The sequence below is a fragment of the Podarcis cretensis genome (genome assembly GCF_951804945.1).
Source record: "Podarcis cretensis genome assembly, chromosome: 5".
NCBI lineage: Eukaryota > Metazoa > Chordata > Lepidosauria > Squamata > Lacertidae > Podarcis > Podarcis cretensis.
In genome coordinates, this window is record NC_137174.1 from 60,325,162 (window position 1) to 60,352,572 (window position 27,411).

At 44.7% G+C, this 27,411-nt stretch overlaps 1 protein-coding gene across 5 annotated transcripts; it reads left to right on the plus strand.

Annotated features, from left to right (window-relative positions):
• On the plus strand, nucleotides 1-26,896 carry ALDH18A1 (aldehyde dehydrogenase 18 family member A1). Of its 5 annotated transcripts, none has more exons than XM_079975802.1 (18): nucleotides 1-126; nucleotides 9,618-9,722; nucleotides 11,756-11,979; nucleotides 13,230-13,379; nucleotides 13,466-13,570; nucleotides 14,005-14,181; nucleotides 14,481-14,571; nucleotides 15,116-15,240; nucleotides 15,695-15,839; nucleotides 16,245-16,318; nucleotides 17,369-17,468; nucleotides 18,510-18,730; nucleotides 20,336-20,473; nucleotides 21,162-21,357; nucleotides 21,843-21,964; nucleotides 22,858-23,044; nucleotides 24,621-24,716; nucleotides 25,976-26,896. In XM_079975802.1, exons 2-18 carry the CDS (start codon nucleotides 9,638-9,640, stop codon nucleotides 26,155-26,157), a joined length of 2,418 nt encoding a protein of 805 aa, XP_079831928.1. In that variant the 5' UTR covers nucleotides 1-126; nucleotides 9,618-9,637; the 3' UTR covers nucleotides 26,158-26,896. The 5 variants fall into 5 exon arrangements, with proteins under 5 accessions (XP_079831928.1, XP_079831930.1, XP_079831931.1 ...); XM_079975804.1 differs by having other exon boundaries at nucleotides 14,005-14,175; XM_079975805.1 differs by having other exon boundaries at nucleotides 14,023-14,181.
• Nucleotides 26,897-27,411: the final 515 nt, after the last annotated feature.

The window sequence follows — 27,411 nt, forward strand, 5'->3', positions numbered from 1 at the left end:
AGCAGTGGGGAGGGAGGGGGCGGAGTCCCTGGCCGGAAGTGCCTCTGCTGACAGCGCTCCCGCCGGCCGGATCGTGTTGGGGGGAATCCGGGGGGCGCTCCGCTCCGCTCCTCGTCCGGAGAGTTTGTAAGTGATGCCGGAGGCGCGCGGGGGGGCGTACCAGGGGGGGGGGAAGCGGGCCGGCGATCTCTTCTCTCTCTTCCCATTGCGAGAGCTCGTAGGGGGCGGAACTGGGGGTGGGGACCCTGCGCCCCAAAGGAGGGATTCAGGATCGCCCCGGTCTCCCCATCCTCCACTGAGAGCGAGTCGGGCTCTGATAATGGACCCGGCTGGGATCTGATGGACCCGGTTGCCATCCATCCTGGAGGGAGGGCAGAGTCTCCATTCCCACTCCCACATTTTTAACCCCCTGGGCGATCCAAGTGGGAAAGAGATATATTTGTGCCCCGTCCCCCCACGCTTCCATTGGCAGGTTAGGGACGGGGGTGCTGAACCCTCGCTGGTGGTTGTGGGCATGAAAGCAGGGCACTTAAATACAGGATATTGTCTTCTGTGTATGACGTAAGAGGGCTGAATATACAGCAGAGCCTTTCTAAGAGTCCGGGGCATCGGCTGCTGCTGTCTTGGGTCATTTGTTGAGAGTGATGACATATACGGTGCCTCTTGCATCATGCCCAGCATCCTTGGTGCTGCGCCCACCTTGTGTGAAGTGTCACGCACAGTCCTAGAATCATCTGTTGGCATATATCTAGGCTGAAGCTGATTGATCTTACGATAAAGGCCACCAAGCGTCTAGCAGTGCCGTCTGCCTTCCAGTGTTTTAAGAAAAGTGTGTGCAGAATAATGCGTTTTAAGATTAAAAGAAAGAAAAGGCAGGCGCAACACAGATTCTGCAGAGCAGTTTGCATCCCATCACAACCCCTGCTCTTATGCCTCTTTCCCCCATGATAAAGGCTATTCTGCGTTTTTGGAAAGTTGAGATAAGTTCCTTGTGAGAGGGCAGACTTCAAAATTACTATAAAGTGAAGGGCAAAGTCTCATTCTGGATGCAAAATGTTTATCAATCAGGCTTGCCATAAATACTTGTGTTAACCCTGATGCCCTCTTCTTGTGTTTATAAATGCGGGTGCAGTTGTTACACCTGCATCCTACCTTTGGATGAGGCTGAGTTCTCACCTTATAGAGGGGTATTTTAAAGGGTGAGCTTTCTCCCACTTTTCTTTGGAGTTGTGATGTTGCTCAAACTTTTTCTTTCTTTCTTTCTTTCTTTCTTTCTTTCTTTCATTTTTTTAAACAACTAAACTGTCAGTCAGCCAGTCTCTGGGCAAGATTGCTTTTAAAATTATGTATTCTTTCTCTGTTCTTTTGACTTTGGTGAGTTGCACAAACCCTGCTCTGCTGCTGCTTTCTAAAGCCTTTCTAAAGCTTATATACACAGATCTGTCTCTGTAACCCTTTCCTCTGTGCTACTCTCAACTCCTCTGTCTCTATCTTTATAGATCATGTTGCCTTTCGGATTAGAGGGGCAAGAGGTCATTATTTAACAATGGGTAGGAGAAAAAAAACGTGGGGTTTTTCCCCTCTGGGTTTTTCCCCCCTCCTGGGTGCTGGAGAGGAAAAGCTATGTGTTTGCAGATTGCATGAATCAAGGCATTGAATTTGGGACATCAGCTGGAATTGATTCTGCCTAGAAGTTGGGAGTTCAGGGTGGACACTCTTAAGTAGGTAATGTAAGCTTAAAGTCTCACTGACAAACTTGCTATATGTAGAAAGACTCTTGCTATATGTAGAAAGACTCTTGCAAACACCACCTTGTATGGAAAGGAATATAGGCCTTTTATCAAAACAAAACCTCAAATCCTTTCCTGAGGTTCTCTTTTCCAACTTGGGCCACTTTTATTATAGGATATAGGAACAAAGGCTTAGTGGAAACTGTAAACCTAAGTAGATGCAGATGTGGAGATCATTTCTAGATGTGCAGCTGCAGAGTCTGTTACAGCAAAAGTGAGTTTTGTGGTACCTTGAATAGGAACAGATCTGTGAGTCTTGTAAGTAAGCCTACAAAAATGACTAGTTTGCAAGAAAAAGTAGCCTGCATTTCCATGTTGGCTGCGCTCCCTCCTCTCAGGCTAGTAAGAAAATGTTTTTTGCTGCATTAGCAACACCAAAGTGACCTTAATGGGGCACAAGCCTGGGCAGTGTGGCTGGAGGTCCTGGGTGTTCAGACAAGATCCCCCTCTCAACTGACTGCTGTCAAAGAAGGGGTGGATCACGCTATACCTCCTCTGCTAGCCCACTTGCTAGACTTTCCTTCCTCTATGGCTAGCAGAGGAGAAATGGAGCAATCCCCCCCCCCACACACACATGCCAGGCTGCTTATGCACTTGTACAAGGCAAGCTGTTAAATGCAAGGCTGTATGTACTGTAATATAAGCTTTCATGCACAATTGATTAAGAAGCATGAAGTTGCTGGGAATTGCAGATGGGGAGAGTGCAGTTGTGCTCAGGTTCTGCTTTTGGGCTTCCCGGAGGTGTCTGGTTGGCCACTGAAAGAACTGCACTCATGCTGGAACCGGATGGGCCTTTGGCATGAGCCAGCAAGGCTCTTAAGTTCTTATGTTCAGTTGGCAGGCTCCTCAATTTAAGATTATGGTTGCTTGGGAACTTCTAAAAATAGGGGTTCTTCAGCATGAAAAGCAGTGTTAGATCCTAGGAAACCAGTTTAAATTAAACTAATAATATCTGGCTAGCTTAAACAGGAAAAAATAAATAAAATATGCACGTCCAATTTTGGTCAGGATCTTAGCGTTTCATTTTGTTTAGTGTGCTAAATACACAGAAGCAAAACAGTAAAAAACCCAGTAAAATTAAGTGTGTGAACTTTTGGAAGAGGGGAATTTAACTGTCCCAAAACCTCTTTGTTTCTCTTGCTATGCAATTATTAATAACTGCAGCAAAAGGAACTTTTTTCTTTTCCAGGTCTTTCTAGCCTCTTCTAAACAGCCAATTTTTCCAACGGCAGAGATTAAATCTTATTTTGGTGCCTTTGTTAGCTCTAGCCTTTGAACCGGAATTTTCCCCTTATTTAGAACTGCTTGATTGGATCGCTATATAATTAGTGGGGTGAGGGGGGAGCAGTAGTTTTCCTCTGAAATGTTGAGCTTGGTTGGGCCACTGCAGATTGCCAGACTAGACAAGCTGGATTTGCAGTAACTTGTTATGCTCTAAACAAGTTTTCCCAAGGGAAGCTTTCAGGACTTAAGTGTGAAATTACGGTAAGTCTAACCAGAACTGAACGGGTAAGTCTTGACATGATATTTCTCCCCTTCTTATTTATATTAAGCACTTTTAGCTAATGGATGCATATACTTGAATACCTCCATGTCTTTTTTCACACAGTATAGCTTGAAAATAAAGTAGTAAACTGAGGTGGATACAATTCTGTATTTTGTAAGTATTTCAGCGAAAAACCTATGGCTGGAGTTAACAAGCATTCTAATGAATATTCTTTTTAGCCTATGAACATTCACTTGTTATATGTTGTTGGTTTGGTTTAATAAACAATATGTTCTGAAAGCTATAGTTCATCCACCATGAAATTACTGTTTTTTTGAAGGCAGTGAGTTGTAGTTATGAGGACTGGAACTCAGAGGGTGGAGATTGCCATTAGTAAAAATGGAAGCAAGAGTTTCTCCTTGTGGCCATGCCAGAGGAGGAGAGGAGTGTGTGGAAGCAGACAAGTCTGAGGGTTGCCTAGGCTTGCTCCTGTAAAGATAGTTCACTGTTACAACTGTATTGCCCAACAATACAGTAGCAAGTATTGTAGGACTTTGGGACTGAAGACACAAGTGCATTTCCGGTCATGAACTTTCTATTCTTGGGTTGTGCTTTGTGACTTCACACAAAGTTGCTTCTAAAGCTTGCAGACATGGCTACACTAGGAGTTGCTGGTGTTGGCATCCGTCTGCCTCTAGAGACAATGGAGTGCGCCTCCGGGGGTGAAGTCAGACTGCTGGAGAATCACAGTGCCTATTGTGGCTGCAAAGACCAGTAACTTGTAACTGCTGCCTCCTACGTTGTTTTTGCTGTGTTGGCAGCACTGAAGTGACCTCTCTGGGGTGCAAGCGGGTACACAAAGACATGTGGCATTACTTGAGGGATCAAAGGTAACCATGGAAAGGTTAGCGAAGGTTAGTGAAACTATTAGCAAAGATATTACCTTCTAAGAGCAACATTTGTCCAGAATATTATACTCAGAGACAACTTTATGCCATTGAAATTTGTCCTTAGCTTGCCGTACCATTAGATTGCGAGTTGCCATCTTCTGCCCTTGTAGCACCAGGAGAGTTTTTTAATTTTACCCCTCCCTGGAATAACTTCCATCTTGCAGGAAGGTATATTGGTGATCTAAAACTACTTCTGGCTTTGGCTCCACCCATGTTTGGAACTGGCCATACCTGCTTTGGGCTTTAGCCAAACACTTGCCCCTGGGGGATTGTGGCCTTTGAATTAAAAGATTCTCCACCCCTAATTTAAGGCTCACTTCTGCTGAGTGGTTGGAAATAAAAACAGGGACGTACTATATCGAAACAAGGTTTACTGGTTCGTGCTAATAGAGAATGCAGTGCAGAAGCCTGTCTCCAACTAATGCCAGTGGTATATGCATAATATTTTACTGAGCTTTCTGAGGTCACATGATTAGCTTCAGATCCTGAATGAAATGTAATTCTCTGATACCTAGTTCTTTCTTTTTTTTAAAGGCTACCTTGTAATTGTTACATCCTGTGATGGTGAAGCCTCCTATTTGTGCAAAGTTTGCAAAAGTTTTTTCTTTTCTTCAAACTTCTGTATATTAATAGCTGGCAGAGAAAGTGCATATGCTGACAAAGAGTAGGAGAATTAAAGGATGGACTGGACGGAAAAAGGATGAACAAAACCTTCCCCCATATTCCTCCAACAGAGTCCAGCTGTTAGGTTAAACCTACACAAGTTGCTTGGGGGGGGGAATTCATCACATGGCAACCTTTTCTGGTCATGCTCCTCTTGCGAAGTTTCCTTGGGAATTCACCTCTAAGGAATCAGATTTACATGTAGCTATGTACTGAGGAGTAATCAGAAAATGGCCTTCAGTCCATAGTTAAATATTGAACTGACCCCTTGTAGGTAATTTCCTAAGGAAGCTTTAATACGGGGGGCAGGGGGGAATTGTCAGTACAAGATAACTTGTGACCAAAAGAAGAAGAAAAAGCTATTTCATAGGTGGCACTGTGGGTTAAGCCACAGAGCCTAGGACTTGCTGATCAGAAGGTCAGCGGTTCGAATCCCCGCGACGGGGAGAGCTCCCGTTGCTCGGTCCCTGCTCCTGCCAACCTAGCAGTTCGAAAGCACGTCAAAGTGCAAGTAGATAAATAGGTACCGCTCTGGCAGGAAGGTAAACGGAGTTTCCGTGTGCTGCTCTGGTTTGCCAGAAGTGGCTTAGTCCTGCTGGCCAAATGACCCAGAAGCTGTACGCCGGCTCCCTCGGCCAATAAAGCGAGATGAGCGCCGCAACCCCAGAGTCGGCCACGACTGGACCTAATGGTCAGGGGTCACTTTACCTTTACCTGTACCCCAGACGAGCCTTCCTCAGCCTGGTGCCCTCCAGATGTGTTGAACTACAATTCCCATGAACCCCAGCCAGCATGGCCATTCTAACTAGGCCTGATGGAAGTTCTCCAAAATATCTGGAGGGCATCAGACTGGGGAAGGCTGTCCCTAGATTCCCATCCAAGCATGCACAAGCCCCATTTGCAGCCCCTCTTCTTCATACTCGCTCCGCAGTCCTACATGCAGGTTCTCTTCCTGCACAGAGCACTCCTTAGAACTCTAGCTAAGGAACTGGTACTTTTGCCCCTTCCCTTCTTCCTCACTTGGGCCTTACTGGAGGGCCAGTGCTATCCCATAATTCAGTCCTTTGTTATCCTGTTATTCCTGCTTGTTAACGACATGGACTGAACTGCTGTCACATGCATTAGCTGGCTGATTCTGGTAAATCTGACAGCAAAATCAGCAATTTGTACTTTGCAGAACACACACTTCCTTTACAGAGATTATATCCACACGGAAAAAGTGGTGTGTTGAGGGGTCATCAATGAGATCCTGACCACAGCCTTGTTTCTATGCATGCTGCATTCCCCTAGCAACCATTTGCTGCTTTTTTGGCTGGCTGCCCTCTTCTTCTTCCTGGTTCTGCTCAGCAACTGCAGTCCTTGACAGAAAGTTTCAGCAATCATGTGAAACCATAAGTCTCAAAGCAGAGTATTTTGAAACTCTTAAGTTCTGAGTGGTTTTCTTTACAGTACACGAACATAACTGGGAAGAGACAAAGATAAGAGTCTGTAGAGAGCATAACCCATAGAAGAGTCCAGAGATGCAGTTCATTGTCCCACATCTCTGTGAATTGCTGAGATCTGACATGCTTTTGCCCATGATGACAACAAGTTGAGTTTCTTTTGCTAGTAAGAGCCAGATTGTTATGCTTCTCACTACTTCAGTGGCCAGCAGAAGCACACAGGCCGTATCCCATCTCTTGGGCAAGAGCAATATAGAAGTTGTCCTTTAAATTTGATGGTGCTGCTATGTGGTGGAAAAGCGAAGCACGCGGTTGCACTGGAACTCTTGGAGAAACGACACCTGGGCGGCACTATAATTTGGGATTGTGTAATCGATGAGCAATTTTGAATTGGAAATTAAAGCTGAAGCATATGCCAGGCACCATCTCTTCCCCTGAGCTCTAGGGGATGAAAGAGATGGAAGACATCTTTGAAAGGGAATGATGGCGGACACTGGGCAGTGCATCCATATAAACCTTAAGGTGTGTGTCAACCCCACTTTTGCATGCTGCTATAGGTGAGATGGTGAGTTTTACATCTGAGGTCAAGGCTGACATAAAGATAATATGCTTCTTAAGCCTGTCGAGCTATATAGACATACTTAGCAGTAACTTCCATTGAACACAACGGGGCTTAGCTTTTGAGTAGATGTGCATAAGGTGTTGCTTTAACAAGATACGGGACAGCCCTCAATCTGGGTTGCTGGAGTCCCTATGGTAGCACTTTCCTAGAGCTGGTTCCCTCGCCTTCCTGGATAATTACCAGCGCAAGGAATATCTCCATCCAGGTCACCCTTCCTTGCATGTGGTATGACCAAATCTGCTTTCGGACACTTATCGTAAGATATTGGGTATGAAATTTTTGCTGCATGTTTTTCCCCCCTTTAAAATGCATGGAAGCAGGGTCTGGTTTCCATATTTGCAAAGAGGTAGTTCACATTTGAAACATGCATGCAATTTTCACATCTTTAGCAGAGTTGAAAGTGCTTAGAGAGAAGACACCTGTGAATCTGTATGTGTGTGTGTGTGTGTTTTGAAGAGGCAGAGAGAGCCTGATTACTGGCTGTCAGATCTGGTCTGCACTGGAGATCTAGAACACTTGTTGACATTTCAGCCTTCAACTTGGATTTTGTGCTGCAACGTGGAACTTTTTCATCAGCCGCTGAGCTGTAGGGTGTGAGGAGGTGATGCCTTGACTGCTGGGAGTCAGGTTGCATCAGCTCCTTCCAGGGCTCTCCCGTCTTTCTGTTGGAGCTGATGTGGCTCATCCAGGCAGCAGCTGAGGGATTGGCGGCTGCCAGGGAGTTGTAATTGGCTTCAGCTTGATTTTCAGGAATTAACTCTCTCGACTCTGGACACTTCTGCAGTTCCTTCTATCTGCGGTTTCCCCTTTTCCCCCTCCCACATCCCTGCCCCCAGCTTTTCTTCTTGAAGAGCAGGGACAGGCCCTTATTTGACATTGGGGCTTTTCTGCACCTGGAATCGATGCTTTCAGAAATACAGTACTTGGATCCAGGCTGCATATGTCTCCTTTCTCTAATCCAGTGCTAAGGAGCTGAAGGCAAAAACGGAGGCTTGTAGCATCACTGAGTCATCGTGTGATGCTATCCCTTGTCTTAGCGCGTCTATCAGAGTGCTTTTCTGCAAGGGCTTCCAGACTCTCTTTATCTGAAATGCTTGGGTGAGAAACATGGAAATCCTCTTTTTGCTATTGCTCTTGTCAAAATGAGAATGGGATGGGGTCTTTGGAATTGCTGTTTTCATCTTCTCTTCTTCCAGTGCAAATGGAGCAGCAACAGTTTCAGGAAGGATTGAATTCCTGCCTGAAGCAGGTTTGACATTGAACCCACAGTACCAGGTGTCTATCTCTGGCAGATTGTGTAGTCCCTGTTAGACAGGCAGGTTCTCTGGCTGAATGCTGGAGGTCCTTGGTAGTGGTGCTGTGGGAGGGGAGCCAAAGTTTTCTCACTTTTCCTGGTGTGTATGTACCGTATGTATGCATGCATGCAATTTGGGGGGGGGGGGGAACGGTAATACTGTACTGTAATACTTTCTTACCAAATTCGAACTTACTTAACTATTTCAAGAACATGAAATATATAGTGTGTAACTGAACACCTGAAATTGTACAGTTGGTGCTACATTTGCAAGTTTTAAAGGTCTTGGTTTTATTCAAACAATAGTTACAAATGTATCCAGTGTTGGAGCTGCAAGTTGTTCCACGCTAACCTAGGTATATCTTAGTTTTTGCCAGAAATTAAAAGTAAATTGAACATGTGAAACTATCTGCTTTATAATAAAGATTTATTATCTGGTCTTAGCCTTGGTATTATACTGCAGAAGTGGGAACAAATAATATTTTTAAGAGAAAGGGCTTAGAAAATACCTAAAATAAAGACCAGCAATAAATTTGGATAGTCATATATCGTAAGGTTGCTATCTTGTGTACATTTAATTAGGAGCTGGCTACATATACATGTGCACTCAGAAGCAAGCTTCACAGTAATTGTAAAGAAAATTGGCTATCCTGTACCCATATTTCTGTTGTTGTTGTTTGTTTAACCTCCATTCTTAAACTGATTGCATTTCAAGTTTATTTCTCTAACAAGCATCTGCCTAATCCATAGCTTCTTTTGCACTGAGTTTCATGGCCTTCAGAAAATGGAAGGTGTGCAAGAGCGAAAAGAAGCAAATTCTTGCTGCCCTCTCATGTTAGTTCGGTGGTCCTTGGTTGTATTTGTGTATCTTTAAACTTGACTTAGGAGGAATTTGAGTCAAGTGAAGAATCAGGGGCTGGATTGTACATTGTTGTTTCTTAAAGGAGCAATATGCTTAGCAGACTCATAGTCTGAACCTGATACGTGGAGAAGATGCTTTGTATTCTACCACTTGGAAAATGCACTCCCAGTGTAAAGATCTGAAGAATGTTGCTTGTTTAATACTGCAAGTAACAATACTACCATTGAATCTTAACTCTATGTGTTTTTGTAATAGCATAACTGGCTGCAACATTATTTTTAAAAAGCGTTCCACATCATTCTGTAAAAGAAAAACAATGCATAATAGATTTTTCACCTTTCTCCCAAATCTTCCACTGAAACACTGGAGGGAAATCCTGGGTGGCAGTGATGAGCCACTTCTCACATATTAAACTTTGCTGCAGGGCTGTCTTGCAACTTGCCATGAGGAGACTGCCTGGGACACAGGAATAATGGAGAATCATGCAGGCTTCCTTGTTCTCTTGCAGGCCCTGTTGATTCCATCAAGATGCTGTGCCGAGCTGCTCTTCTGCCTTCCTTGCGTTCTTCAGGACAATTCTGGCGGCAGACTGACGTGGCGGGCTCTCACCCTTGTATGTATCAGAGGGGGGCAACTGTGGACTGATATACAATGAACTGAAAAAAAATGTTATAATGACATTAGTTAAAGAAACCAGAAGCTTTTTTGATAGGAATTTTAGGACAGCTGCCGAAAGAAAATAGACATTGTTTATATACGCTACAGCAGCAGCGTATAGGACGCGGGTGGCACTGTGGTCTAAACTGCAGAGCCTAGGGCTTACCGATCAGAAGGTCGGCAGTTCGAATCCCTGCGATGGGGTGAGCTCCGGTCCCTGCTCCAGCCAACCTAGCAGTTCGAAAGCACGTCAAAGTGCAAGTAGATAAATAGGTACCGTTCCGGCGGGAAGGTAAACGGCGTTTCTGTGCACTGCTCTGGTTCACCAGAAGCGGCTTAGTCATGCTGGCCACATGACCCAGAAGCTGTACACCAGCTCCCTCGGCCAATAAAGCGAGATGAGCGCCGCAACCCCAGAGTCGTCCACGACTGGACCTAATGGTCAGGGGTCCCTTTACCTTTACCAACAGCAGCAAGAATTCTGAGAGCACAGAACTGGAAGACTGGAGAAATACCATAAAAGGAACAATTGCAAGAAAAGTTGATGAACTATGCAGAGCTGGCAAAGTTAACAGACAAATTGCGTGAAAAGGACAATAGTGACTTTGAAAAAGAATGGGAACCTTTTACATTATATTTGCAGAAACAAAAATAACCCCATAGACTCACTGGCACATTTTAAATAAACATTTACAATTTTATTTACAATAAAACAAGAAATTTAACAGTATGACAATATAAAGTATATATAAACAGCAGAATGCAACATGAGACGTAATAAACCAGGGATGGAAGTTGAGGGAGGTCAACAGGGAAGGGGGAAACTGAAATGTGAATGTTATGTAATGATTATAGATATTGTTATGAGAAAAGAAAATCAATAAAAATTAATTAGAAAAAAGGAGGAGGCAACTGTGGGTAGAGGACTTTCTGTTAATACTGCAGAATTGGGAATTTCTCAGTAATTAAAATTCCAGACCTAGGTGTCCTGATTCTTACTACTGTACTGCTAAAATGTGAGCAGCATGGCTTTGGCAAAGTATTGTGTTACTCTGCCCCCTACTGGCTTGTTGAAGCATTGCTGCAGAAATATAGTTTCTTCAAGCCTTTAGCTGTCTTGGCTGACGTTCAGCCTAAAGGAAAAGGACATGGCTTCCATAAAGTCAGTAGTTCCATTTCCTTATTTGTCTGTCAGTATCATGTTGCATAAACACAAATGGGGAGCTAAATGAAGAATGTATGTAAGGGGGAAACGAGGGCCTTACCTCTAGGTGGTGATGTAAACCATGCTTGTTAGCTGGCAATTATAAACAACAGGGAGTGTGAAGGTTTTGTTTTAATAAACTGGTAAAAAAAACAAAAAACAAAACAAGCATACCACTGCTAAAAATATATGTAGCTAGTTTTGATTCTATAAATGTTAAATTGTGTTTTAATGGTGTTTTTTTCCTATGTTTTTAGTGTATCCAAGTGTATCATTGTATCTAAGCTGCCTTGAGTTCTGTCAGGGCAAAAAGGCAGGATAATAATAATAATAATAATAATAATAATAATAATAAGGCATGCAAGATGCAAGCTTTAGGTTATGCAGAGTAGAGGAAATTATATTTGCCTTTAACACTGACTGATGCCACAGTTGGCAGAGATATGACAAGGTGACCCACTCCCTTTGATTTTTGTTGGGTCTCCTGTGGGTCGTGGTATTTAAAGTATCAACATAACTGCCAGGAGACCAAGAGACAAGAGTATGACTTCAGAATATTCTGGTCAGTTGGTCAAGTGGTACTTGGAATACTTATTTTGCTCTGCAAAGGTGTTCCTTGGGCTAATGTTTTTTTTCTCACTCATTTAAAAGCTGGACACTAGGTAGAGGCAGGTGATATGTTCAGACTCCCCCACTCTCTCCAGACCTGGGACCTGGAAAAGGGGGGTGAGATTTTTGTTCAATGTACTTGCCTCTAATGCCTTTGCTGTGTGTTTTAACCACAGGTCTACTGGCTCCTAACCTGGTGTTGAGGAATGAGTCTGCTCGGGGCTGGAGTAACATCCCGTTCATCACGGTGCCCCTCAGCCGAACCCATGGCAAGTCCTTTGCTCACCGCAGCGAGCTGAAGCATGCCAAGAGGATTGTGGTGAAGCTGGGGAGCGCTGTTGTGACTCGAGGAGACGAATGTGGCTTAGCCTTGGGGCGACTAGCATCCATTGTTGAGCAGGTAAGCAGGCCGGGAGGCACTGTGGGTATTTGGCTGCTTGTTCTTCTTACCAAACCCTGCCAGGCACCTCAGTGGTTAAAGTTGTCTCCACTTTATGCTGGAATACCCAGGCACTGGTAGGCCATTAGCTTTAAGTTAATCCTGGTTGTTACTAGAAATGTGCAGCCCACACTGTGTTTCAAAGATTGCCATTTCCTGTTGTTTTTATTGTTTTAATTTGGGTATTTGCTTGCATTGTATGCCACCCTGAGATCAGCTGAAGAAGACTGGATTATTAGAGCAGTGGTAAACCCCCCCCCCTAAGGGGGTCCATGGCACATACCCAACAACTGACCAGAACATCCTGCTTTTGGGCGCCATGCCCTCACATGGTCACATGACTCACACAGGTCACATGACTCACACAGGAGTGCAGCCCAGAATACATGTTTTGCGCTGCGGCATGTTGGAGGGTATGGTGGCACCATTCACATAATAAAAACAACCACCCAGAGTGGCTGGAGAAACCTAGCCAGATGGGTGGGGTATAAATAATAAAATTATTATTATTATTTCCAAAAGTAGGGATGTCCAAGGCTTGCCTTTTGAAAAACAGGGGATCTGCATTACTTAGCTAATTGGGAACCACTGGATTAGAGGAATATTTGAATACACAGATAACAGTTGAAGGCAGGGCTTAAATGTAATGAGCAGTAGAGTGCGGAGGGGCAGAAATATGGTTTAATATTAAAACACATGATTAATATTAAAATATTAACATTAAAAGGCAATGCTTTTGAGACTCCCACCAAGACTAACGGTATCTCAGGATCTGCCTATGTTATCTTGCAATGATGGCAACCCCCAAAGTGTGGAAGTAACATAAGGAGAATAAATAATCCTCATTTTAAAGATGTAACAGAGTACTAATGCATCTCCCAAAACATCTCCCACCGAGGTGTTGCTGCAGTCATGTTGAGGCAGGAGTGCCATATTCATGAAACTGATAAACCTAGGGTGTTATAGGGAGAAGGCGTGGTTATATTTATTTCCCCAACATATTCCAAAGAGTAGGGATTGTCTCCGAGTTGGCCTTTTCCTTCCCAGTTACCCTGTTTGCTAGGCAACATTATATAAACCCAAGAAAGCTTACATTCTTACTGCTTTGGAGAAATGTTTTCCTACAGAATGATCGCAACAGCGTCTAAAAATTGGAAGCAAGGTAAGATGGCTTTAAATTCGACTAAGAGTTGTTTCTCTCGGGCCTGCAGGTATCCATGTTGCAAAACCAGGGCCGGGAGATGATGATCGTCACCAGCGGGGCTGTGGCCTTTGGGAAGCAGCGGCTGCGTCACGAGATCTTGCTCTCTCAGAGTGTGAGGCAGGCTCTCCACTCAGGGCAGAACCAGCTCAAGGACATGGTAAGCAAGTGGGAGAGCGACCTGGGTTCTTCGGTGGTGGTGCAGAAACCACTGTTCCTGACTGACTTGTTCTATAATCTTTGCAGGCGATTCCCGTGCTGGAGGCTCGAGCCTGTGCAGCTGCCGGTCAGAGCGGGCTGATGGCTCTCTATGAGGCCATGTTCACACAGTACAGCATCTGTGCAGCCCAGGTAGGGAACTTTGTACACACTCCTCCTCAGAATGTATCAGCTGCCTTGGGCACCATGCAAGTTCTCTCTTGACTCCTGGAAGAAGACTCTCTTTCATGCTATTTGCCAGGAAGCCTATTCCAACGCTAGGGCCCCCCAGTTCAGTACATGCCAACACCTTACCCCTCCATCCCTTCCTTTGCTTTGCCCAACTTAATACTCCCCCTTTCCTCCCCCCAATAAGGCCATGATAATTGCATTTCAGATTTCACAACAGGCTAGCCGATCTTTTACATCTGAAGTGGTTTGTACATCGACCCCTCGCTTTGTTTGCTTTGACTTAACAGAACTTCCATTTCCTTTGTTGTAAGAATTTAGCTAGTTCGTTTGTAACTTGCACGCTTGGCGGCCCTCTTCATGCCGAAACTGATAGTGGATAATTTTTGTCAGAGCAGTTCTTTTCTTCCTTCCAGATTTTAGTCACCAACTTGGATTTCCACGACGAGCAGAAGCGTCGGAATTTAAATGGGACGCTGCACGAACTGTTGCGGATGAACATTGTCCCCATAATCAACACCAACGATGCTGTGGTTCCTCCCCCAGAGCCAAACAGTGATCTTCAGGGGGTAAACGTGGGTAGTGCATTGCAGTGGGTGGTGGTTGCTCGCCCGCTCGTGGACCCGCTAACACGCTGACTCCGGGCTGTAGTGCACGCTAACGTCATAACGCTCTGGATTCTCCAAGGTGACTTGCTGCTTGTAGATGTAGTAGATCTGGCTATTTGGTGTTGCTTGCGAGGCTAGCTGTCGACTCGAGGCTGGTAGTATGACTCATAACCATCTCCTGTTGCTTTGCTTTTCTATGAATTGCTTGGGCATTGGGTTAGCTCTCGCCTGGCTAGTATTGCTGACTTTTACAATGTGTGTTCCAGGTAATTAGTGTGAAGGACAACGACAGCTTAGCAGCCCGTCTGGCTGTGGAAATGAAGACCGACCTGCTGATTGTTCTTTCAGATGTTGAGGGTACGAGAGTTGTTCTGTTTCTGGCAAAATGGCCAATGCAGCTTTGTGATTCTTTTCAGCGCTGCGGTTCAGGAAGAGGAAATTTAGGGAATTGACTGTGAGGCTCATTGTAGTCAGCCAGAACACTGCAATATTCACAGTGCACGCTTTTAAAGGAGAAGGGATTAGTCATTGCTTTATTCATGCTGGTTAGAAACAGAGGAGCAGAGTATACATTATGTGTCTTGGGACTGCTGACAGTTTCTTAGAGCTTAGAAATGGATTCACCTCTTCCCATATCACTTGACCTGAGGTATCATATTCTGCCTTTTGCTTCTAAATTCTGACTCTGGCTATCCCTTAGTGTGATAGCTTACGGTCCAACTGGATGACTCAATACTAGCAATGCAGTCCCTATGGTTCAGCGGATCCAGTTACCTCAGTCTTTTTTCTTTTCTTGTCTGAATGGTAGAGGTCAAAGATTTATTTTACAAATGTATGTGCATTGTTTTTCAACCATAATGATATTAAAGGTATGTAGCTCATTTCCACCGTTCCATTTCAGGACTCTTTGATAGCCCCCCAGGCTCAGATGATGCAAAGCTCATCGACATATTTTATCCTGGAGATCAGCAGTCTGTGACTTTTGGAACCAAATCTCGGGTGGGAATGGGAGGCATGGAAGCCAAGGTTGGTCAAGCTCCTCACCTTTCTGCTGTGTTTGTGTCCATTTACTGGGGAAAATAGGAGGGCACTTTGCAATATTTTAAGACCCCGCTTAGCCTTTATAACATGTTAATTTTCTATAATTATTTTATAAAAACACTTTTCTGTTGCATCCTATGCCATGCCTGTGAGATAAACTACGAGCTGCTTATGGCAGTAATGAGAAACCTGTGGCCCTCCAGACTACAACTCCCATCATCCCTGACCATTAGTGATGCTGTTGGGGGTTAGAGTCCAACAACATCTGGAAGATCACAGATTCCCCATTCCTGGCTAATGGGGAAAGTTACCTCTGTTTTTTATGTCTTGAAAAAGTGTTGATCCTCAAAAGAGTTTTTACACTCCTACCAGAAATTACAGCAAACAACAATGCTCTTTTGTTTGAAAACATGCATTTAAAAATATTCTTCATTTGCAGGTGAAAGCTGCCCTGTGGGCTCTCCAGGGAGGTACCTCGGTAGTGATTGCCAATGGAACTCATCCCAAGATCTCTGGCCATGTCATCACAGACATTGTGGAAGGGAAGAAAGTGGGCACGTTTTTTTCAGAGGTGAAGCCTGCAGGTAGGTTAGCATGGTCAGGTCCGTAATTTGTGGGGAACAAAGAATGACACTCATGGTGCAGAATTTTGGGGAGGCTGGAGGCAGCTGGTTACTTCAGCTGTAGAATAAAAACCACAAAAGAACTGTGAGAATGAAACTATTTATGCTTTTATTGTATGAGACAGAAGGGTATTTAAGGCCACTTTAGGGGTTGTCCTGCTAAACATTTAGGGTGTAAATGTTGCTTCTCCAATGTGCACCCTTTTCTCTGGACTTGTGGGGTGGCGTGTTCAGCCATGTTTTGATTCAAGAGTGGGAGAAGCAAAAATAAACTCTTCTAAATATTCTGTATTGAGTATGTGGTGGCCAGAATTAGCGTGATGAGAGTTAGTAGGTAACCACCCTCTGCTTTTTTATTTTTTAAAGGCCCAACCGTGGAACAGCAGGCTGAAATGGCTCGAACAGGAGGCAGGAGTTTGGCAGCACTTCAGCCTGAACAGGTAACCAGCCCAGTCAGTCACATAATGTATATTACAGCCTTGAGAGCACATACAGGGCATTTGTAGTAAATGCAAAAAAAGGCAATAGCCCCCGACTGAGATGAACAGCTTGCACAAATGTTGAAGGTTTAAGTTTTCCCATATAATAGGTGGAAAGGATACTTTGGAATCTGCACTAGTTGTTTTCAAAATCAAGCTTTATTTACTATTATTAAGACTGATCAAGTACATTGAGTTTCACTTCTGCAAGCATGCAATTTGACACAGTCATGAAACATCTGTCAAAGAGTACATATACTATATAATACAGAACAGGCCTGCTATTTTTTAAGACCTGCTGAGCTAAATTCATCCCTCTGGCCGTCAGTAGCTCAATAAAATTCCTGCTTTTTTGCCTGCCTTGGACTTCAAAACTGTGATTGTCAAGCTCCTAGTGGGTCATGATAATGTGGCTTTTGGAATCTTGTTTGGCTTAGAATCATAGAATTGGAAGGGACCACAAGAGTAGTACAGGCTGAGAGTTGTGCATGCCTTATTCATGAAGCATGTTCCGTGGGATCTTCATAGCCTAGATTCATCTTCCCCCAAGTTGCAGATATTTTGGGCTCCCAACTCCATCAGTCCCAGCTAGCATGGCCCAGTGGTCAGGGATTATGGGATTATGGGAGTTATAGTCCAAAACATCAGGAAGGCTGATCTATGCCATAGCTCAAGCAGCAGGATCTAGGCTTTGAAATCTGAAGATCAGTCCACTTGGAGCATGTGGCACCTTCTACCATGGTTAGGATGTGGGGAGAAGGGAGGGGAGGTTGATTTTTGTAGAGCAGGTGCTCCAGGGGGAATAAACTGAACTGGCAAGGATACCTATCCAGCGGCTTGACTGAAGAATAGATGAGCAGTCTTGGAGATAAACTAAAGAGCCTCGCAACTCAGTGAGAGATTGGGCTGTGGGTCTGAAGGAGCTAACAACATCTCCTATGTCAATATGGTGACCAGAGAGCTGGTCACAATCAAATGCCTGATGGTGGTCCCCTGTCTATTTTACTACAGAGAGCAGAGATCATCTATCATCTTGCTGACCTTCTGACAGACCAGCGAGAAGAGATTCTTCAGGCCAACAAAAAAGATTTGGAAGAAGCTGAACATAAAGGTAAGGCAGGTGGAGTCCGTGTTGGGTATGTGGTGAGAACAATTTCTCATCAGGCCAAGCGGGTGATGCTGGAGATGTCTGAGGCTGTCATTTATTACTTCAACAGACTACAGTGGTGCCTCGCAAGACGAAAAGAATCCATTCCGCGAGTCTCTTCGTCTTGCGGTTTTTTCGTCTTGCGAAGCAAGCCCATTAGCGGATTAGCGCTATTAGCGGCTTAGCGGATCAGCTGATAAGCGGCTTAGCGGATCAGCTGATAAGCGGCTTAGCGGATCAGCTGATAAGCGGCTTAGCGGATCAGCTGTTAAGCGGCTTAGCGGCTTAGTGGATCAGCTGATAAGCGGCTTAGAAAAAGGGGGGAAAGGGAAAAAAAACGCAGGAACTTGCAAGACATTTTCGTCTTGCGAAGCAAGCCCATAGGAAATTCGTTTTGCGAAGCACCTCCAAAGCGGAAATCCCTTTCGTCTAGCGGGTTTTCCGTCTTGTGAGGCATTCGTTTTGCGGGGCACCACTGTATAAAGATAAGATGAAGAAATCTTAGAAAGCCTTTGGCCAAATGCTCCTTTAACATTGAGACTTTGTTTTTGTTTCACCTGAGCACCTTTGTTGTTCATGCTACCCAAGGGGTTACTTCAGCTTCAAAACAGAAAGGAAATCTTTCTAGCCAAAATCTTTAGACAGCCTAGTTTCACAGTTGTCTAAAGGAACCAGGTGAAGGTCTTGCAACAAGGTCACAAAGGCTTTTCCTATTCCATAAAAGCCTATGACTTCTCCATGGATGCAAACCCAGGGATCTTTTTTTCTACATAAAGCCATTCATGTGTTTCATTAGACCAGCCGAAACACAGATTGCAGGAAAGGATAATGTGATAAGTTCTTTGATTGTACTGAACATTGTCACCTTTGTATTGATTTTTTTCAAATTAAGTTTTTACTTCCATCTGCTGACTCAGTGTTCAGATTGAAGTCTTCATTTCTGTTGCTTCATTCTAATCATTCATTAAATGAAGTCTGACTTGCTGGCTTCTGCTTCCATTTCAGGAAGACTGGCCCTTCCTTTGTTGAAGAGACTCAGCCTGTCAACCTCCAAGCTGAATAGTTTGGCCATTGGGCTGCGACAGATTGCAGCATCATCACAAGATAGTGTTGGCCGTGTCCTTCGAAGAACACGTGTAGCGAAGGATTTGGAGCTGGAGCAAGTGACTGTGCCTATTGGGGTCTTATTAGTGATTTTTGAATCCCGGCCCGATTGTCTCCCCCAGGTGTGTGAAGAAGTCACCTGAGAAAGAAAGCAAATATAACTTGCTATGAGCTGTGAAGGTCTCTGATTGTGGATTTCCGCACCTTGCTCCCCCGGGGAGGGAAATAATTAGTACTGAAAGTGTTGCCAATTGAGGTTTGTGTGTTGTGGTTAGGATGTGAATGTGTTGTAGCCAGCTTGATAGTTTGTCCTTTATTTTGTATAGTGTCCTCCATTGGGTCCTTTTAAAAAGTTGCGCAGCCTGAGTAGCCTCTGGAGCTATGCATCTTTCCTTGAAGTTTGATCAGGAGTTCCAAAGGGACATAGTCATAGCAACTCCTCTGCTTCCCAGCCAGATATATTGCATACCCACCATTAATTACGACCTTCCAAAAACAAAGCTTTAGCAGAAAAACACGCAGCATTGCAACCTTGGAAGCATTACTATTGAAATACAGCAAAGTGACAGATCTGAGCTTGATGGGACCATAACCCATTCAGTGTTTTATATTGTCAAAAAGTGAGGGAATGGTGGTGAGGAGAGGAAGAAAGGGACAAGGGGAATGAAGATTCAAAATAAGAGGTATAAGTAAGAGTAGCCACTGCATTGTCCTCTAGGTGTTGTTGGACTGCAACTCCCATCATCCCTGAGCATTGGCTATGCTGACTGGGCCTGATGGTTATTGTAGTTGAGCAGCGTAGGACACAACATTGGCTGCCTATGAAATATGGCACTGACATTTATTATTATAACGCGGGTGACGCTATGGGTAAAACCTCAGTGCCTAGGACTTGCTGATCGTAAGGTCGGCGGTTCGAATCCCCACGGCAGGGTGAGCTCCCGTTGTTCGGTCCCAGCTCCTGCCCACCTAGCAGTTCGAAAGCACCCCTAAGTGCAAGTAGATAAATAGGTACCGCTTTATAGCAGGAAGGTAAACAGCGTTTCCGTGTGCGGCACTGGTGCTGGCTCACCAGTTGCAGCTTCGTCACGCTGGCCATGTGACCCGGAAGTGTCTTCGGACGGCGCCGGCTCCCGGCCTCTTGAGTGAGATGAGCGCGCAACCCTAGAGTCGGTCACGACTGGTCCGTACAGGCAGGGATACCTTTAAAGGTAAAGGTAAAGGTACCCCTGCCCATACGGGCCAGTCTTGACAGACTCTGGGGTTGTGCGCCCATCTCACTTAAGAGGCCAGGGGCCAGCGCTGTCCGGAGACACTTCCGGGTCATGTGGCCAGCATGACATCGCTGCTCTGGCGAGCCAGAGTCGCACACGGAAACGCCGTTTACCTTCCCGCTGGTAAGCGGTCCCTATTTATCTACTTGCACCCGGAGGTGCTTTCGAACTGCTAGGTTGGCAGGCGCTGGGACCGAGCAGCGGGAGCGCACCCCGCCGCAGGGATTCGAACCGCCGACCTTTCGATCGGCAAGTCCTAGGCGCTGAGGCTTTAACCCACAGTGCCACCTGCGTCCCCAGGGATACCTTTACCTTTACCTTTTTACATTTATTATTGTTAAATCAGAAATGGTTCACAGCACTCTCACAATACATTATAATTGTTAGCTGCTGCTATGCTTATAAATGTGTTCTTTCGTGCTTGTCTTCCTCACACTCCCTTCTTTCTGGCAGGTATCTGCTTTGGCCATTGCCAGTGGAAATGGCTTACTGCTGAAAGGAGGGAAAGAGGCATCGCACAGCAACCAAATCCTTCACCATCTGACTCAAGAAGCCCTTTCCATCCATGGGGTGAAGGACGCGGTGCAGCTGGTAAGTGCCTATGAGCAGAAAGCGGGGAGGGGGCAGCACCGTGGTGACAAAACACAGGATGGGAGGGCAGCGTCAAAGGGGGGGGGGTCAGAACCTGATATATTACTGAATGAAAAAAATTAAAGTTCCACATATTCTGAGTTAAAAAGAAATAACGGTTAATGGTGCCTGAAAGAGAACCCTGGCAGAAAGAATTTCATTAAAGTATTTCTCCCCCCCCCCTTTTATGAAAAGAGGAAGATGCATTTTTAATTGAAATGTGTTAGGCTGCTTAAATCTTGCTTCAGGTTGGTTGGTGTTTCTTTGTGTTGAGTACCTAAAACAAATATTTTATTTTTTGATAAGATAAAATAAAATAACATGGCAGGCAGTTCTTTGGGACTGGGCAGGGATCCTGGAAATGTCTGTAATTTGGAATTGTGATCCATTCAGAGCTATTTCCAGGCGATCACCCCATGAATGTTACTGTGCTGCTTTGGGACTTGTTACCTTCTGTCCAGGTGCTTTGACAAGCTACTTATTTTCTGTTGTGTACACACACACACACACACACACACACACACAAAATCAATTGTGTCCAAATAGCTGGGCAGTTTCCCTACTGTTGGGTATGTATTCTCTGTTTTGTCCCATACTGTGTTTATTCTTCCATGGGCAACCTCTATAACTCCTGGCGTGGTCTTTACAGGTGAATACCAGGGAGGAGGTGGAAGACCTTTGCCGTTTAGACAAGCTGATAGATTTGATCATCCCCCGTGGCTCGTCTCAGTTGGTTCGGGATATCCAGAAATCTGCTAGAGGAATCCCAGTGATGGGCCACAGTGAAGGAATTTGTCACGTGTATGTGGACTTGGAGGCCAGTGTGGAGAAGGTCACCAGAATAGGTGAGATGAGAGGACAGAGATTTTTCTTCTTCTTGAAAGGGTTGGGCTAAGTGATCGGCATGAGAGGGCATGGATGGTCAACATGCTCCTCCTTAACCTATTTATTTCAGATGCTCTACAGCAGGGGGAGGGACGGAAGTCAGATTGGGATCTACTGGTAGATCAGTAGATCAGAGGATACTTTTCAGTAGGGTAATGGCAGTTTCTGACTCCTAATTCTTTTAGCATAAGTAGCAAGAAAAGAATTTTGCTTCCTAAACTAGGCTGTTAGAATCCCTGATCTTTAGTAACTTGGATGTATATTTGTACCTTTGTCCACAGGCAATCCCAGTTCATGGGGTGCAATAGGTGACTAGCTCCACTCCCTAAGCAATTGGCTACGGTTGGTGGATTCTAGTAAAAAACAAAACAAAACCCCAGTATAGATCCTGCATGCCCAATATCTGTGCAGCACCTTTGTAATCAACAATTTGTCCTTCATCCAGTGAGAGACTCGAAGTGTGAATATCCTGCAGCCTGCAATGCGCTCGAGACTCTCCTAATACACCGGGACTTGCTGAGAACTCCCGTCTTTGACCAGATCATTGACATGTTGCGAGTGGAACAGGTAAGTAAAGACGGCTGGAACAGGCTGAACGTGAGAGAGTGGCTGCCACGAATTTCTGCTCAGTGAGATGCCAGCTAAGAATGGATGCTGCAGATGCAAACCTTGAGGAGTGTCCGCCTGCTCCAGTTGCAGAATGATACAGATTTATTTTTGGAGTAGCCTTGTCTTTATAGTAGTGTGTGGCTTGTCCTGAGCATACATTGCACTTTGAGCCACGTTTCTAATTATGCATCTTGGTGCCAAGGTCCTGGAAGGCATCTGCGCTGTACCTCTGCCTAGGCTGAAGAGCCATAGAAGACAAGCATATATGGAAAGTAGGTTCCTGTTGAAGTTATCTTAGTCCAAGCTTCTTGGAGATTGGAATCTTCTGCTTGTTGTTCTTCTGTAGTAGGGATGGGCAGAACTTAAAAGATAGTGAGAGGTTAGTTGCTGCGTTGGGCATTCTTGAAGGAGGACTTGGGGTTGGCTTGTGAACATGCTTTCTCCACTAACTTGAAGCCTGAGAGCTTTGAACAACAGGATTGAATGAGATTCAGCCACCAAGCCTGTAAAACAGGATGGGACTGTGGCAGTAGGCTACTGTGAGGAAAGTGCTAGAGAGTGGAAGATAATTTCCTTCAAAAGTACAAAGGAAGGGACATAGGAAACTCCTTTATGCTGATTGTCTAGCTCTGTATTGACTGTACTCTGCATATCAACAGCTCTCTGGAGTTTCAAACAAGAGGCCTTTTTCCTGAGATGCCAGGGATTGGGCTGGGGATCTTTCGTGTGGGCAACAGTGTGTGTGCTTATCACTGAGCAATGGCCCGTCTGTGCATTGTTTGGCTTCCCTCTTTGCATAGAAGGTGCCTGGAGGAGGAATGTGCAGTGAAAACGTTTTGTTCTTCCATCAGGTGAAGGTTCACGCTGGCCCCAAGTTTGCCTCCTACCTGACATTCAGCCCCTCGGAGGTGAAATCACTCCGCACGGAATATGGGGACCTGGAGTGCTGCATTGAAGTGGTGGACAGCGCACAGGATGCTATTGAACACATCCACAAATATGGGAGCTCCCACACAGATGTAATCATCACAGAGAACGGTTGGTGGCCAGTCTAACATCTTGTGTGCATTTACATTCCTTTCTTTCTGCATTTCTGCATTTGGGGGCTCCAGGATTGCCTCAGTTGGAACTCTGAGGGGCTTTTTTTCTGAAGTTACATTTCTAGGGCCTGGCACCCTCCACAATGTGTATCTCTTCCTTTGCTGCTCTAGGAACAAACATCTGGTGATCTGGACCACACTGGAGGAGTCCAAGCCACATCTCCTCCCCCTGCCTGTATTGCCCTTCCCAGGCACTGCTGCAGGTGTGGGGAGGAGCTGTGGCCTGGGTTTCTGTTGTGTGGCTGGAGTTACCAGAACAGTGCAAGAGGAGCACACACTAAGAACATAAGGAGTCACACTGTATCAGTCCAAAGGCCCATCTAGTCCAGCATCCTGTTCTCACAGTAGCCAACCAAGCAGGACTGCAAGCAGGACATCAGTGTAATAGCACTCTGTCCCCTTGTGATACCCACCATCTGGTATACAGAGGCATACTGCCTCCAACAGTGGATATTTTGGGACTGGGGGGTGGGCTGAGTCACAAATCCCACTGGCTATGTCCAAATTGCTGTTCGGGTTCCATCAACATTCAAGAAACTGCAACAACTTCCATGTTCTAAAAGCAGTGCTTTTTTCTGGGGGGACACATGCCCCTAAACATTTTGTGAATCTTTGTACTTTTGTCCATATACTGTATTTATTTTTCCCGATTTGAACTATAAAAGGGTGGTTTTCTTGAGTCAAAATGAAAGTACCCCTAAACATTTTTTAAGAAAAAAAGCACTCTCTAAAAGTAACATTGCAAATTTTGCTGGTATCTTGTTCCCTCGTTTCTAAAACTGCTTGTTCTTGTTGAGTGTTCAGCTCCCTGCTGTAAACATTTACTTTTCTACGGAGAAGAAGAACAATATAAATGAATGGCAAGCTCATTTTCTGAGTGCCCGTCTTTTTCTCTCTCTTTTTTTGTGAGAGCGTTTAATTTTCCAATAAAAAACAACCAATTAACATATCAAATCATAATCCAATAATAAAAAACTAAGATAAAAAAATCAAATAGTCTTCCAAATTGTAATTTTGATTTTACGACTTCCCACAGTCTGAACCGCAAAGCATATCCAAATCTCAGTCCTGCCTCTCATCTGAGTGCCCGTCTTAAGTAGTCAAAACAGGACCAACCAAGAGGAAGGGAGCAAAAGCTCCAATGAGGACTGAACATGAAAAAAGCAGTGGGGAAATGGGATGGAATATCCTGCAACAAGCCATGACTGGCTGGCTGGAACCTTGAGCAGGAGTATTCCACACAGCAGCTTCGTTTGTTGCAAGTCCCCCTTGCAAAGAGACATAATACAAAATTTATTCATACTCAAGCTTCTATCCTGCCCACCTTTGCAACACAGACTGGTTAACAACAAAGCATCAACAAGCATTTTAAATATAATAAAAGGCTGCACTGGTATTAAAAAAAAATTCTAAAAGGCCTTTACTAAACAAGTGACCATTCTGTTTCAGCCCACATTTGGCACAGTTCTATTGTAAAGCAGCTGTGTTTAAAAAAATCCTTTTGTCACCCCCAGAGAAAACAGCAGAGTTCTTCCTCCAGCACCTGGACAGTGCCTGTGTGTTCTGGAACGCCAGCACCCGCTTCTCGGATGGCTATCGCTTTGGGCTAGGTAAGGGAGCACGATGGGTGCCGTGTGCCACTGGTGAGCAAGTTGCACATTTTGTGTGAGGTTGAGAGTGTTCAAGGTGTATACATGGTCACCTTTAAAGTTAAGAATATTTAAGGAGATTTACTTGGAACTTCTTTTTAAAGCTTTGGAGTATTTTAGAATTAGAGAGATCCAGGCCATCTCAAAGGGAGAGTTGGAGGTAAAGGCTACCATAAACAAGAGCATTTATGACAATGTAGAGAATGGCCTTCTCCAACCTTGGATCTCCTGATGTTGTTGGACTACAGTCTCCATCATTCCCAGCCAGCATGACCCTTGGTCAGGCATGATGGGAGTTGTAGTCCAACAACATCTGGGAACCCAGAATTGGGGAAGACTGGCCTAATTCAAAGGACGTTTCTGAACACAATTCAGAGTGTTGATGCTGACCTTTAAAGCCCTAAACGATCTCAGCCCAGTTTACCTTAAGGAGCTTCTCCACCCCCATTGTTCAGCCCAGACACTGAGGTCCAGCTCCGAGGGCCTTCTGGCAGTTCCCTCACTGCAAGAAGTGAACTTACAGGGAACCAGGTAAAGGGCCTTCTCGGTGGTGGCACCTGCCCTTTGGAATGCCCTGCCAACAGATGCCAAGGAGATAAATAACGATCTGACTTTTAGAACACATCTGAAGGCAGCCCTGTATCAGAAAATTTATAATGCTTGATCTTTAGATATTATGTTGGAAACTACCTAAAGTGGCTGGCACAACCCAGTCAGATGGACATGTTATAATTTTATTATTATTATTATTATTATTATAGATGTACTGTAGGAGAGATTCAGCTGAGGCAGTCAGTGACGAAAGAGTGACTGCCGCTTGGAGTAATCTATGGCAACACATATATTTGCATAAGGGTAAAGCGCAGGTCTGTAAGCAAACTCTGCATTAAGTCCCGCACAATGTGGCAATTCTGCGAGAAAAAACCCTTAAGATAAATTACTCGGTGGGCACTGAGGAATTAGCTGCTTTCCTTCAAACATTCATTGTGGGGCTGCACCAGAAGATGAAACCGCAAATCCTTAGTTGTCTAAACCTCATGAAGGTGAAGGAGCAAATTGGCAGCTCCAGAGCTCAAATGCAGTGCAAGAAGGATGAGAGAAAGTTGGGGGGGATCTTGAAATATGGGTGAACGAGGTCTGGTCAACTTGACTTGTGCCATTAGGCTGGAGAATTTCCTTCCTGCCCTCTTCAACCCAGTTGTTCTATTCTCTGCACACAGGGGCTGAGGTTGGCATCAGTACATCGCGCATCCATGCCCGTGGGCCAGTTGGAATTGAGGGGCTGTTGACCACAAAGTGGCTGCTAAGAGGGGAGAATCACATCGTTTCCGATTTCTCTGAGCAAGGAAGTATGAAGTACCTTCATGAAAATCTCCCCATCCCACAAAGGAACAGCAACTGAGCACCCAGGTGGGGCAAGTGCATCTTTATGGAGACTGTTACAGTTTCACAACAGAGTCTTGGAAAGGAGAGGAACCTCCACCTTCTGGAATGCGGAGTGTTTTTGCACGCTGAGCTTCTGGATAATCCCAAGCGGTGACTTGCGGACCCGAGTTGTTTCTCCTCACACTGCAATGCATAGATGTTGGGTGTCAGCGTTGAAAGCACCTCCTTTGCGCTTGCAGCACAGAAAAGAGGACTCTGGTACTCCATTCCAAATGATGGGGATCTTTAGGGTTGATATTGGACCTATTTATTGATCTGAATTCTTCTTTTTGGCCACTCACAAGAGAGAGAGAGATTCCACACACCCCATGCTTTTCTTGCTTCGAGAATGCAAGAGATGCTTGATCATTCTGCCTTCCTTTGGAGATTTGAAATCTGAAAGAGGTTGCTATGACGGTTCTTTCCAGTTCATGTCTTATTTAAAATGTTCAATCACCTTTAATAAATATTTCAGGTGCATAATGAATTTTTTAAAAAAATCCAAGCAATGCTTTCCATGCTAATTTCCTTTAATAGTTGACTGATGGAGTGGGGAGAATCACAGTGGTAGAACTGTAACTGTTTTTCACAACCCTTTTATGAATATTTGTACCAAATATTTTTGTTCATTTTATATAAGCTTTTGTTTCCCCTGAGAAATTGAACGTATTTTTCAAACTTTATGGTTTTTCAAATAAAACTCCCTTGCAATATGACTGGATTCTACTGCTTTGTTCAAAATGATGGTGTGAGTTGTGTCCTGTTACAGATGTATTTAATGCTGACAGGGCCTGCATGGTGTAGCTGCATTTGCCTTGCCTTTGTCTACTGATGATGTGACTTACAGAGTTCTCTTATAAAGGGTGGCGTGCTTTATGCTCCTTTTCAATCCTTCAAGCTAACAGCAACCATGGGAATTAAGTAACAGTTACAATAGTACCTCAGAACTCGACCGTTCAGCTTCCGAAACGTTTAAGTTCCAATTGGCCAACAGCTAGGTTTTTGTACACTGGAATCAGCACTGGACGTTTGTATTCTGAGGAACATTTGAAAGCCAGAGCACTTACTTCTGGGTTTCGGGCGTTCGGGAGCCAAAACGTTCAAGAACGGAGTCATTCAAGTTCCAAGATACCACTGTATTCCCATTTTACAGATGGAGTATACAGGCTTAGGTGCTGTTGTTTTGCTTGCGCAGTGGAGATCCTCTGGAGCAGATTTTGGTGGCGGGAGA